The 12,880-nt window shown below is 41.9% G+C and overlaps 1 protein-coding gene across 1 annotated transcript in view; it reads left to right on the top strand.

Annotated features, from left to right (window-relative positions):
- EIF2AK4 (eukaryotic translation initiation factor 2 alpha kinase 4) overlaps positions 1-7,741 on the top strand; it is a 285,849-nt gene extending 278,108 nt beyond the window's left edge. Inside the window, exons 38-39 of the mRNA XM_030213680.1 lie at positions 269-387; positions 7,395-7,741. Of these exons, the coding sequence (XP_030069540.1) occupies positions 269-387; positions 7,395-7,452 (177 nt within the window). The 3' untranslated portion in view covers positions 7,453-7,741. The remainder of the gene's footprint in view (positions 1-268; positions 388-7,394) is intronic.
- Positions 7,742-12,880: the final 5,139 nt, after the last annotated feature.

Genomic DNA, 12,880 nt, shown 5'->3' with positions numbered 1-12,880 from the left:
CAGCACCTTCTTGGTAAAGGTAATGGATTAATACATTTGACTGGAAGTATGAACATGAGCACCATTGCTAAGTCATTTGAAATACTGAGCATTCTAAAGCTGCACAGTGCACTTAAGGGGTAAATCACACTGAACTAATGTTGTTTCTATGTTTCCATCTGTTGATCAGTGAACATAACCACTGGTTCTGGACTTGTCTGGTAGGACTAAAAGAAAGAAAATGATCAGGTAAGATATATAATTTGTCCTGATTTGTTTATCCCAACAGTGTGAAGGAGATGAACAGACCTTTTATTCAACTGTGAAACAACTGATGTCTGGCTTGCCAAAGCAGAGATACTTAAAATCTGTCTGTGATGAAATCTACAAAATAAAAATGGAAAAAAGGTAAATATTGAATTCTGAGTTTTAGTCTGATTTGTAAACTGACTTGATATACAATGTATGAATGTCAGTATATCAAGTTTGCATAAATAAATACAATCCAAAAAGTGTCTAGAGAATAATGTGAAACATGTAATCTAAATTTTTCAAATGATTCCTTTTATTCAGTTGCACTGTACATAGAGCCAGCACAGTTGAATATGCCAGTATAAATTATACATTTAAGTACAAATATGCTTATATATAGAAACACTGAACATTAAAGCATTGTCCTATAAAGTTATGGACCCCCCAAAATATGCACTATGCATACAAATTATAAGTTTGACTCAGATGGTCCAAGTTATATCAGGTTTATGCATATAATTTTTACAAATTTTCAGCCCTTCCCCCAGAATGCCCCAACCCTTTCCTTCTCACTTTATGTATAGGTGGTTAATTTAGAAGCCCTATTCGTAATTTGCATTTCCTTGTCATCAGCAGCAGATGAATCCATTAACTGATGGGTTGTATCCGCCTACCAGCAGGTGGAGATAGAGAGCACTAAAGACCATAGTGCCTCTAGGACAGCTAGCCCCAACTGCCTTCAGTATTTCTCTATCTCCCAGCAGGTGTGGACGTAGCTTGATCAGCTCCTGGATTTCAGACTGCCTGGGGTGGCTCCTGAGCTTTGCCAGTTGAGCAGGGGTGTTGTGGCTGGTGGTGCCCACTTTAAAGGCATATAGGTTCGCCCTTTAAGTTGGGGTTTCTACCATGGTTCTGTTGTTTAAAGTCTACTGCACTGACCACTAGGCTGCAACTTTGCTGCAGTGTGCTGGGTAGGTGTGTGTGACGTGCCGGCCACTTTTCTTTTGGTCACAGGAGAGTGCTGTCCAACATCCCTTCCTCCCTCTCCCATTGCTTTCCATATCTCATAGGTTAGGGTTTGGCTGTAACACATAGTGGATATGGGGGGTTGAGGCCACACTGTCATGAGGGTAGCTGCATACTCAAGCCTCGATCCAGGACAGTGTTTTTACAGGGGTGCAGTGTCAGTAGTACTTAGTCGGGCCTTGAGGCACTCCTTCATGTGCTGTATGAGGCCTGGATCTTCCTGCCATATTTTATGATACTGGCACCTAAGCACCTCAAGGTCCCTGTAAATGCCAAATCTCATACAAAACAAAAGTTGGTGGAGACAGGGTCCAAGTGATGGGCCTTCTTGGCGTCACACACATTATTTTTTTAATGACATTTTGTGCAATGCTGCTCTCATAGCCTGTGACAGATGGCTACAGCCAGCTTGGGAGGTAGTTAGGGGGTGGGTATGCAGTACACGGACACAGATGCTGTGTGAGCTGAGGTAGCCGTGGGGACAAAGGGTGGCATGCAGACTTATTTTTGAAAGAGAAGGGCGCCCATCTTTCGACACAAATCGGGAGATGGGTGTCCTCCCAGGGTCGCCCACATCGGCATAATCGAAAGCCGATTTTGAGTGTCCTCTACTGCTTTCCGTCGTGGGGACAACCAAAGTTCACGGGGGGCGTGTCGGAAGCATAGCGAAGGCGGGACTGGGGCATGCTTAACACATGGGCATCATCGGCCGATAATGGAAAAAAGAAGGGTGTCCCTGACGAACATTTGGCCGACTTTACTTGGTCCTTTTTTTTTTTTTTTTTTACGACCAAGCCTCAAAAATGTGCCCTAAATGACCAGATGACCTCCCTTTACTCCCCCAGTGGTCACTAACCCCCTCCCACCCTCAAAAAAATGTTTTAAATATTTTTCCAGCCTCTATGCCAGCCTCAAATATACCCAGCTCCATGACAGCAGTATGCAGGTCCCTGGAGCAGTTTTAATGGGTACTGCAGTGCACTTCAGGCAAGCGGACCCAGGCCCATCCCCCCCCCCCCCCACCCTTCATGCTGTCTGTTTCATAGCCCCTCGTTCCTCTCCATGCTCCTCCTGGCCTTCATCATGCTCCCTTGTGCTTCTTGGTGTCTTTGGGCTCAGGAAGTGAAGTCACCACCTATGACTTCCTTCCATCCCACCACCCCCACAGTCGGTCTTCTCTCCCTTTTGCTCTTTTTCTCTAATGGCCTCCTTCCCTCTCCCCACCACCATACCTTTTCAAACCTGTCTTCTGTTTTAGAAGTTGCGAGCAGTGATTCACAACACACTGACATCGGAGCCTTCTGTCTGACACAACTCCCTGTTTCCACATAGGCGGGAAGATCAGACAAAAGGCTCCGATGCTGGCATGAGCAGCATGTTGTGAATCGCTGCTCACTGCCAGCAACCTCTAAAACAAGAAGGCAGCTTTGAAAAGGTATGGGGGTGGAGTGGAGAGAGGGAAGGAGCAAAGGATTTCATTACGCATGTGGTTATCAATAGAAATCAAACAAAATAAAACATGGAAAAGAAAATAAGATACCTTTTTTATTGGACATAACTTAATACATTTCTTGATTAGCTTTCGAAGGTTGCCCTTCTTCGTCAGATCGGAAATAAGCAAATATGCTAGCTGACAGTGTATATAAGTGAAAACATTCAAGCATTACTATGACAGTCTGACAGGGTGGGAGGATGGGGGTGGGTAGGAGCATGGGACATCAAAGCATATCATTGATATTCTAACAGGATGGGTGTGGATAGGTGAGGGGTGGGGTGATCAACAGAGACATACAGCTTTATGGTTTATAATGTGAAAAGGAGCAAAAGGGAAAGAAGCCTGATCATGGAGTGGAGGGGAGTTAGAAAAGCCAGACTAATAGTGGGTGGATAGGTAGGGTGGGGAGAAGGAGAAAAACTGGACAAATGGTTGGGGGGAGGCTGGAGAGAGGGAGAAAGAGAGAGAAATGGGTGGTGGGGAGAAGGAGAAAAGTAGAGTCAGGGTGGGGAGGAAAAAGGAAATAAAGCTGGACCATTGGTTGGTGGGTGGGGGTAAAAGCTGGACCAATAGTGGGTGTGGCGAAAGAAGGAGAACATCTGGATCAGTGGTAGGTGGGGGAGGAGAACAGCTGGACCAATGGGTGGGGTGGGGGAGGAGGAGAAGGAGAAATATTGGACCACTGGTTGAGGGAGAGGAGAAATGCTGGACAGGAAGGAGAGGGCATAATGGGGACAAGGGGAGGGAAGAGATTGTAGGATTCTAGATATGAAGTAGGAAAGAATGGGAAGATGCTGACTATTGGGGAACAGGAGAAGAATGGGAGAGAGGAGGGAGATGCCGACTATGAGGGGAAGGAGAAGAAAGGGATAGAGAGGGGAATGCTGACAATGGGAGGAAGTAGAGAAAAAAAGAGAAGCTTGTTGGCCAGAAAGGAGAGAAGGTGCACTGTTGGGTAGGGAATGAAGAGGGGACAGGGAGATGATAGGCTACAAATTTTGGGAGGGAGAGAGAGGGAAGATGTTTGGCTACAAGAGTATGGGGATGAAAGAAGGAGAGAGAAAGACGAGCTGCTGTTACAAAAGTGAAGGGCAGGGAAATGCTGAACATCATGTAGGAGAGGCCATGAGTGATTGTCAAGGAGATGAGTGAGAGAAGAGTGGCATGTACAGAGGTTAAAAATATGGTACTGGGCAGTGAAAGAAGGGAATAGGAGAATGGAGAAGATTTTAGATCGGTACCTCAAGCTGTCCTGTTACCACAACTGATCTACTGCAACTCACTTTACTTTCATATTTCAGTGAAACAGTTAAAACGCTTACAATACTGATTAGTGACAGTGAACGTTTTGACAAGTGTATCTCGTATCTTTTGAGAATAACATTGGTTAACGATAAAGAAACATATTGATTTTAAGGTTCTTTGGGCCAGATGCACTAAACTTAACGAGCCATTAACGAGCAAGTAGTAAACCCTGGCATGCAGTAAAGGCTTCTCCCAGCCATTTTCTGATCACGGTAGCAGCTAATGAAAACGGAATGCAGATGAGCAAATTAGTATTATAATGTGTAGAAACCGTATTGTAATGAGATGCACTACTGTTTTCCGATTGCCTAAATGTGGAAAATCTTACGAGAGGTCTGTATCTCTCGTTGGGGCGGCATGGGATTGAAAAACTTCTATAAATGTAACAAAAAAAAATTGGGGAAAAAACGTCCAAGTGCTCGTCAGGGACGTCCTTTATGGACGTCCTTCACTCAAAAAAAAAAAACCACCCTTAAGCCTTAGAGCTGGTTATTATTTGTCTTGTTTAATACTGTTGCATTTAAAACAGTGTTCCTGTAGATACTAATGGGCAGTGAGAGATGGTCCAGGAGGAAGTACCGGAGGCCAAATTGTTTGATTTTTAATCCGGGCTACTTTTTTTGTTCTCTGAAACTTCAGATGCTCCCGTTGTCTACCCCAAATGTGCCTGCATGTTTCCGCCAGATAATAAAAAGGAGTTTTCATGATTTCTAGAGACACCAAAGGCAAATAGCGTTTAGCGCTCCGCTTCAAAAAAGACATCCTTTTTGGAGGCCCCCCCCCCCCCCCCCCCCCCCGCAATAATAAAAACATCCTTTTTGGACGTGCTTCACTCAGCTGAGAGACCTGGAAGTCTCTGAGCCAATCACAGCGCGTTTAGCTCAGCTAAACACATTGTGATTGGCTCAGAGACTTCCAGGTCTCTCAGCTGAGTGAAGTACGTCCAAAAAGGACGTTTTTATAATTGCGGGGGGGGGGGGGGAGGGGAAGGACGTCCAAAAAGGACGTCTTTTTGGATGGACGTCCTCAACTGCACTCTTCTGCTAGGATCGAGCCGCTTCGGAGCCTTCCTGCAGCAGGCTGTGGAGGGGGTGAGCGGCGCGGTGTCTTTTGGGCGGCACAGAGGCGTATTTGGCATGCGCAGAGCAGCCAGCATAACGCTTGGCTGCTCTGCGCATGCTCGACTGGCCGACTTTACTGATGGAATAGAGAATGCAAGTGAGCTACAACGAGCAGCTCATTTGCATTCCTTTTCCTTGATGTATGCCCGTTGCTTACCGATTCACTAAGGGAATCGGTAAAGGAAGGGCTTTAACGAGTCTTTAGTGCATCTCCCCCTTTGTCTGATTTTTAAATCAATATTTGGTTTAAATTCTGAAGGCTTAAGTGAACTGCTGGTTTGTAGAAAGAACCTTGGGTTTCTTGAGAACTTTGAAGTTGTTTTTTCCCTCGTTAAAGAATATCCATTTTAAGTCTGTTTTTGAGGCCTCTTTTCCATTTGCTGGGGCCAGAATATGGAATAGATTGCCTCTGGAATTAAGGTTGGCACCTTCTTATTTTTCTTTTAGGAAAATGCTAAAAGCTTATTTGAACAATAATTTTATTTTGTTAATGTTTGTTTTAGATTTTAGATTTTGTTCTTTTTACATTTTTTGTCAATGTAATTTCATAAGATTGTTATTCTCTCCTGATTTTCGGAGTTTCCTTTATAAATCGTAAACCACTTTGAATCCTTTGGAATAACAGTGGTATAGAAAACTCTGATAGTATAGTATATTACAGTATAGTATAGTAAATGGGAGAGCTAGGGCCTGAGAGAAGGAGATGGAAAGTTGATAGGTATGTGAAAAGTAAAAGAAGAAATTCAAGAACTGGAGGGTGAAGGTAAGAAAGAGGGTGGAATCTGAATGGACAGAAAGGCAGAAAAGAAAAGGAGGAAAAAGCTAAATGCAAAGATAAATATGTCAGAGACATATGTGAGGAAATAGGAGGAGCAAGGAGAAAGTACAAATAGAGAAAGTTGGCAAATGACAGACAGGAAAGCAGAAGAGAGAATGTCACTTGGACTGACATGATTGGACAAATAAAATGCCCAGCCAACAAAGAAAGGAAAAAAGTGTTTTTATTCTGAATTTATGAACTGAAATATGTTAGTTTTAAGAAATGTGTATCTCAGGTATACTGTTTTCAGTATATGAGTTAATGAATGTGTTTTTATTTTTCCAGTGCTGAGTTTTGACTTCTTGGGTTCAATATTTTTTATATATTTCTATTTCTAATTTGTGATATCTATTTGATAAGAGTCTGTGACTGAGGTATGGTATGTTGTTTGCATATAGTTTCTATAAATATCTATAGAAATCCTACTTGTTCTGTTTGACCAGTAGTAGGTGTATTGGTGTTCTACAGCCCAGTGTAATATTTGTAGTGTTGCCTATTCATAGGTAGGGTTGTTGCTATTTGCATGTTAGGAATTAGTACTACGGTTGTATGTCAGGTTTGCTACATGTATGATCAGTCAGAATTTTTTTTACAGGTTTTGTATTTCATAGTGTGCCTGGTAGTGGAGGAATTTATTTTGCTGTTGCTCAGATGACATGAGAATCAGAATATTTTTTCTTGGTGGTTTCCAAGGAGAAATATCCCACCTCAGAAGAGGTTGGATTTTTGTGGATACAGAGCATGTTTACATTTAACTCATAAGGACTGCTATACTGTGAGGCATATTTTCAAAGCACTTAGCCTTCCAAAGTTCCATAGGTTTCTATGGAACTTTGGAAGGCTCAGTGCTTAGAAAATATGCCTCTGTGTCAGACCAAAGGTCTTTGGAAATTTAAGTATACCTCTGCCACAACCCAGCTACTCTGCCCTGCAATGGCAAAAGGAAGCAAATGCTTCAGTAAAAATAGACACTTGCTTCCTTTTGCCATTACAGGGCCACTACTCCTTCATGTCACCCGACTGCCAAAAATTCTGAGGAGAATACTATGGTATCAAATGTGTAAATGTTGAGAAAAACAGTGATTAGTCCAAACTTTTGTTGATAAGGTTCCAAATGTGTACTACTATGGGTGATTATTCCTTGATAACATTTTTAAAATTAATATATGCATTTTCCAAGTGTATATACATACCAACTTCCTTTTAATCCACAAACGAAGTATTGTGTATGTAGGGGTAAGTTCACTTCCAGCCTTGCCCCTGCCCACTTCCATTCATGGCCCACCCCAGTTCCACTTTCTTTTTGTCTACAAATTAAGCCCTGCTTTTACACTCACTCATTCTTCCCTGTCCTCTCTGAGTTGCTCTAGACTCATTCATTTTACTTTCTTTGCAGAGTATCCCTGCTGGTGCTGTACAGTTACAAAGATGACTTCTACAAGGTATTGTTTTAGTTCCAAAAGTCGTTGCTCCTTAATTGAGAACAGACATTTGCTGCCATATCCACCATCTCTGGACATTGGACTGAAACACAAGTGAAAGACATCATTCTAAGAACTGTAAAACAATGTTTTGTTGTTTGATAAAAACTGAAAATAACTCAATGGAAAATGTTATTGTAAATAAACTTGTGGAAAATATAGCTAATGCTTATATTAAGTATTCTATTAAAGAAAAACTTTCTTATAAAAAATAAAATTCCATGGTATTGAACTGAAGCTTAGTTTTCTGGAAGTTTTCTTGAGCTTGTTACTGAATTCAAACATTCAGAAAACAACTTTTTGAAATAAACTTTTCATAAATATATTGTGTGGTTTGATTTTCATAGTAAAGTGCTGTTTCTTCTCTTGCATTTTTAATTTAGAAGGGTAATTATTAAGGTGTGTTAAGACCATAGTGGGTGTTATTTGCCCCTTAGCACATGTTAAACAGCAATAAAGTGCATTATATTATCATATTGCAATTTAATATTAGTTACTATGGATACATAGTAATGAAATTAAAAGCATGCAAATGTGTGCAACTCATCATTGCTATATAAATCGAATAACATGGCTTGCAAGACTTTGAACCTGGTGCAGCAACTGGGGATTGCTCTTGCCTCTCACCTGCTAGGGATTAGTAAAGGTAGTCTCAGGAGGGAGGAGGGGCTTTGGAGATGAGGGATGTTATTTGGAGAGGTGGAAGTGACATAAGGGGATCTGGTATGGGGGAGGGCCTAAGTGGGGAGGGCAAACTAATACCCAACCTTTAATATGCAGCCGATCACCATGATCTAGAAGTATGAGTGGGAAGAACTGGAGAGTTACACTGATAAATATGCACAGGACACTCGAGCCATACAGACCAATTAGACTCCAACCTAGAAGGATTAATATATAAATAATGATCATTACAGTAGGGGTTGGCAAAAAACTTGTGCATCTGGGGTGTCTCAAAAGTGGCTGAGCTGGAGAATATGTGCACTATTATGCAACAGCTGTGCCAGTTCCTGCTTTGAACCAACACTACTGGCATAGAGATTGTAATTGAGTGAGCCCATAGAATACTAGCACAACCGCCAAACAAAACCCTCAGTACATCATAGTGCAATTTCTTAATTTTACTGACAAAGATTGTCTGCTTCACAAACCTGAGAAAATATGCAATTGCTGTACCAGGAAGCTACAATTCAAGTATACCAGGATGTTTCCCCTATTACACTACAGAAATGCAAAGCTATGAAACCTGTAGTGGACATCTTAAAGGAAAAATTTCATATCAGTGGATGTTCCATTTGCCCTTTGTTTTGTGCTAGTTGGAAAGATGCAACGGGTCAAGATTCTCAAAGAGGCATGGAATGTTCTGAGTGAAGCTGGTATAATGACAACCCCACTCCCTCCCTTGGTGGGGGCAGTGGCAGAGTTTCCTACTGGTCAAAGAAGACAAAGAGCAAGGCTCCAGAGGACATTGGACTGATATTTTGTACTTTTTCATGCAGGTCTTTTGACAAGACAGAAAGATTAGTTTAAACTGCGAGGACCTTTGGTAGAGTTATGAAGGAGAGAAAGGGACATTCAAACTGAGGTGGTTGAATGAGATGTGAATGCTGGGTGAATGGATGATTCTGATGGGGTCTGGGATTGAGATAATTGATTGTGAAATGGGAGTAGGGGGAAGAGGGAACAGGTTATGGGGTTCTTTGGTTCAGTTTGGACTGTAAGCTAGGATTTGTCTTGGGAAGCATAGTGCTGTTGGTGTGAGGGTTGTACATCTGATTCAAAGTGCTCTTATCCTTATTGTATTTCTAGGATATGTGTGCTAACATTAATGTAATTATGTTTAACATCAAAGACCTTAATTCCCCCAGGAAAACACAGCTTCTCTATTGGGAGCTGTCATCACTACAGGCTCATATTGTATTACTACTAATTAAAAAAAAAAAACGGGAGCCCAAAAATATAACACTCAACCTAACTAATAAATTCACTTCCATATAAAAGGTCAAGTTCTACTTTTGTACAATTATATAGTTCATAATAATAAATAAACATTAATTGCTGTGTGCTCAGTAAAAACGTGTGCCTTATTACAAATGTGCTTAATTAAACAAACACATATGAAAGCTAGTGAAATCACCATCACAGCACACTTACAAGGATCAAAGTACAAATCCAAAGTTCTTAATAAAAAAATGTATTTAATCACAGCTTCCCATAATCCAACTGAAGGTGGGTCCACATTGCCTTCATACTTCCATCCCAGAGTACTAGAATGGCATTAAGTCTTCAATGTAAACCAGCACAACACTGGGATCCGTGTTTCACAGGTTAAAATCCAGCTTGTTTAGGGGAGTGAAAAACAAACATCTTCAAAACACACACACACACAAAAAAAATTACAGCTTTTTAAGGGGCTCGTTTTCAAAAGAGAAAAATATCTCAAAAACGGCATAAAGTAGCATTTGGACATTTTTCTTAAAAAGGCGCCCTAAATGATAAGATGACCACTGGAGAGATTAAGGCATGCCCCCCCTTATTCCCCCAGTGGTCACTAACCCCCCTCCCACCCCCCAAATATGTAAAAGAAACAGTACATACCAACCTCTATTGCAGCTTCAGTTGTTATGGCCAGTCCTATTAGAGCAGGAAGCAGGTCCCTGGAGTACCGTAGTAGTCAGTGCACTGGACTGGAGAGAAGGGGACTTAGGCTCATATCCCACTCTAACTGTGTGAGCCTTCCAAAAATGCCCCAAAAACCTTCTGTACCTAAAGATAGGTGACACCTGCAGGCATAAGGGCTATTGTAATGGTGTACAACTTGGTGCCCTTGGTTTTTTGGAGGGCTCATCAGACAATATAAGGGTGTAATGGTGAGATGTGTACCTGGGACCTTTCATGTGTCCACTGCAATGCCCCCTAAGGTGCCCCACTGCTCTGCTGGGATGTCTGTGTGGCCAGTCTACTAAGAATGCTGACCCCCTCATATATCCTAATGGCTGGTTTTTGTGGGGTTTTCTGTTGGATACTTCCGAAAATATAATATATAATAGTTCCTTGAGAATCCAAAGGACCTATTCCCCAAAGAAACAATCAAAGAATTGTGATGCTTCAGAAGAAAAGACAAGGCAGCCCAGCAAAAGATCACATCCATACAGGCAAAGAATCAACACAGGGAAGTACCTGTGGAAGGAATCATAAGCCGATAGGGCACAAAATCACCCATGACTGAAAGGCTACCAAGGAAAGTGCACTAGAGAAAGCCAGAAACCAGCATGGCTAGGGAGAAACTAAAAACAAGTAACAGTGCACACACTGAGTACCGACAGGAAAGATACTGAGACCAGACAAGCATATTGAGCATGAGCTAACAGTGACAAAACACCTCTCTGACCCTAAGCAGCGCAGAACCCATGCCCTGCATGAATAAAACTGGAAAATAAACAGCCCACAAAGGCACTAGGCTAACAAGCCCAGCCAGTCCAGAAATCACCCAGAGCTGCAACGAAAAGAAAACCTGCAGCCCGACACTGCTTGATAACGGCTGACACTCTGCCAGAAACGAAAAGAAGGCTGAGTCAGGAAATAATCTGACTAAGAAGGTCACCCTTAACTTGTGTAATTTTTTTTTTTTTAAACAGCATGAAGAAATAGGACGGGAAAAAATGGCATAGACACTGAAAAAACACAATAATTGCCGCTGCTCTAAGATTCCTCATGAAGGAAAAAGGGCAAGTGGAAACTCAAAACGGCTTCCTGCAGCCAGCTGCCGCCAACCACCATGCACCACCAGCAGCCTGAACCATAAACGGTAGAGAGAAAACATGGCAAAAAGGAAATATCCCTGTGGTGGGATGAAGAGCGTCGCAACTAAAACAATGCCAGAAATGGCACCAATGCAGTGGACAAGCATACAGCACAGCGTAGGCCCGGCACCAACAGCAAAAGGCCGCCAAAAGGAAAGGGAAAGGCGCTCAGTCCTGACCAACCATGAACACTCTAAAGCCTGAAATCTTCTACTAAAAATCAGGGTAGCTGAGAAGAGACACAAAAACTCTCCTCCCCTCGTGATTCTCTTTGTTTTTTTAAACGGAAGAGATAGAAGGAGTAACTTACCACAGCAGAACTGCAAACAGCATGGCACAGCCTACCATGCAAGCCAAAAGAAATAAACTTACTGGTCCAGAAGTCCAAAACAATCCTGCACTTGCCACATTGAAGTCCACCGAGCCCCCAATGTCCTCAGGTGAGAGGGTGGCGGGGAGGGACCCAGTAATATTCCATGGCTAGAGATGAGGGACCAAATGATAATTCGAACAAGGTGCAGTGCGCTGTAGTAAAACGTATGAAACAATACAAAATAGACACTACAGCCTAAATAATTAGTGTTGTGTTGGTGTTAACAGAGAAAAAGCCCTCAGAAACCGTTGGCAAAAAATGTCTGCGGTTTAGTGCAAGGTTATGTTTGATTCAATTCATAGCTCTTGCAGCGTTTCTATCATTGGGCAAAAAACTCTGTGACCACAGGGCTATATTTATAAGCCTCAAGTGAAAATAAGGCTGACTAACAGCAATGATTTTTAAATCGTCCGGTCCCACTACTGTCCCGAAACACACATCAGCAAATCAGCAAAAAGAACTTAACTTTTAGAACTGAAATCAAGCACTCGTCTTTTTCCGTTCGACGGGGATCACCGTTTCACCTAAGAACGCGGCTTCATCAGGAACGGAGTGCTAGTATGCTGAAATCTGAAACACAAATTGCATGTAGTCATAAATGTTGTCTGAAAAATATGAAACACAAAGAAAATCACACCATGAACAGACGTACTGAGTTGAAGGCACAAACTCTTTCAAAAATGGCGCCTCAGCGTTAGCGCTCAAACAGCTGATTGAAATACTATCATCATCATGACGTATAAACGTCAGTAGAAATTGAACCAATCAATTGAGTTGTTTAGCCCATTGGGCTCTAAAGTGCCCCATTCAAAAATCCACTTCGCTTCTTTCCTTGCTAATATTAGCTTGCGGTTGCCACCTCGATGTGGCAATTTGATCCAGTCAATTGCGACGCATTGTAAATCCTCAAATTTGTGTTTAAATTGAATACAATGCTCAACAATAGGTTCTTTAATCGCTGACCTTCTGAGATTGGACCGATGTTCAAGAATTCTAACCTTTAGAGGTCTCGTAGTCATCCCTATGTATTTTTTGTTACAAGGGCACGTCAGACAGTATACTACATGATCAGAAAGGCAGTTAGTGAAATGCATTAGATCTTGAATTTTTTTGGTTTTTGGATTCATAATTTGTTTAGTTTGAGTGGTGATACTGCAAATCTGACAGCGGCCACACTTAAAGTGACCGCGTATTTTAGTTGAGTCTTTATAAATTGGTGGTCTAA

The sequence above is a fragment of the Microcaecilia unicolor genome, chromosome 9 (assembly GCF_901765095.1).
Source record: "Microcaecilia unicolor chromosome 9, aMicUni1.1, whole genome shotgun sequence".
NCBI classification, from domain to species: domain Eukaryota; kingdom Metazoa; phylum Chordata; class Amphibia; order Gymnophiona; family Siphonopidae; genus Microcaecilia; species Microcaecilia unicolor.
The sequence above is the reverse complement of the archived record's forward strand: the minus strand, read 5'-3'. Positions and strand labels throughout refer to the sequence as shown.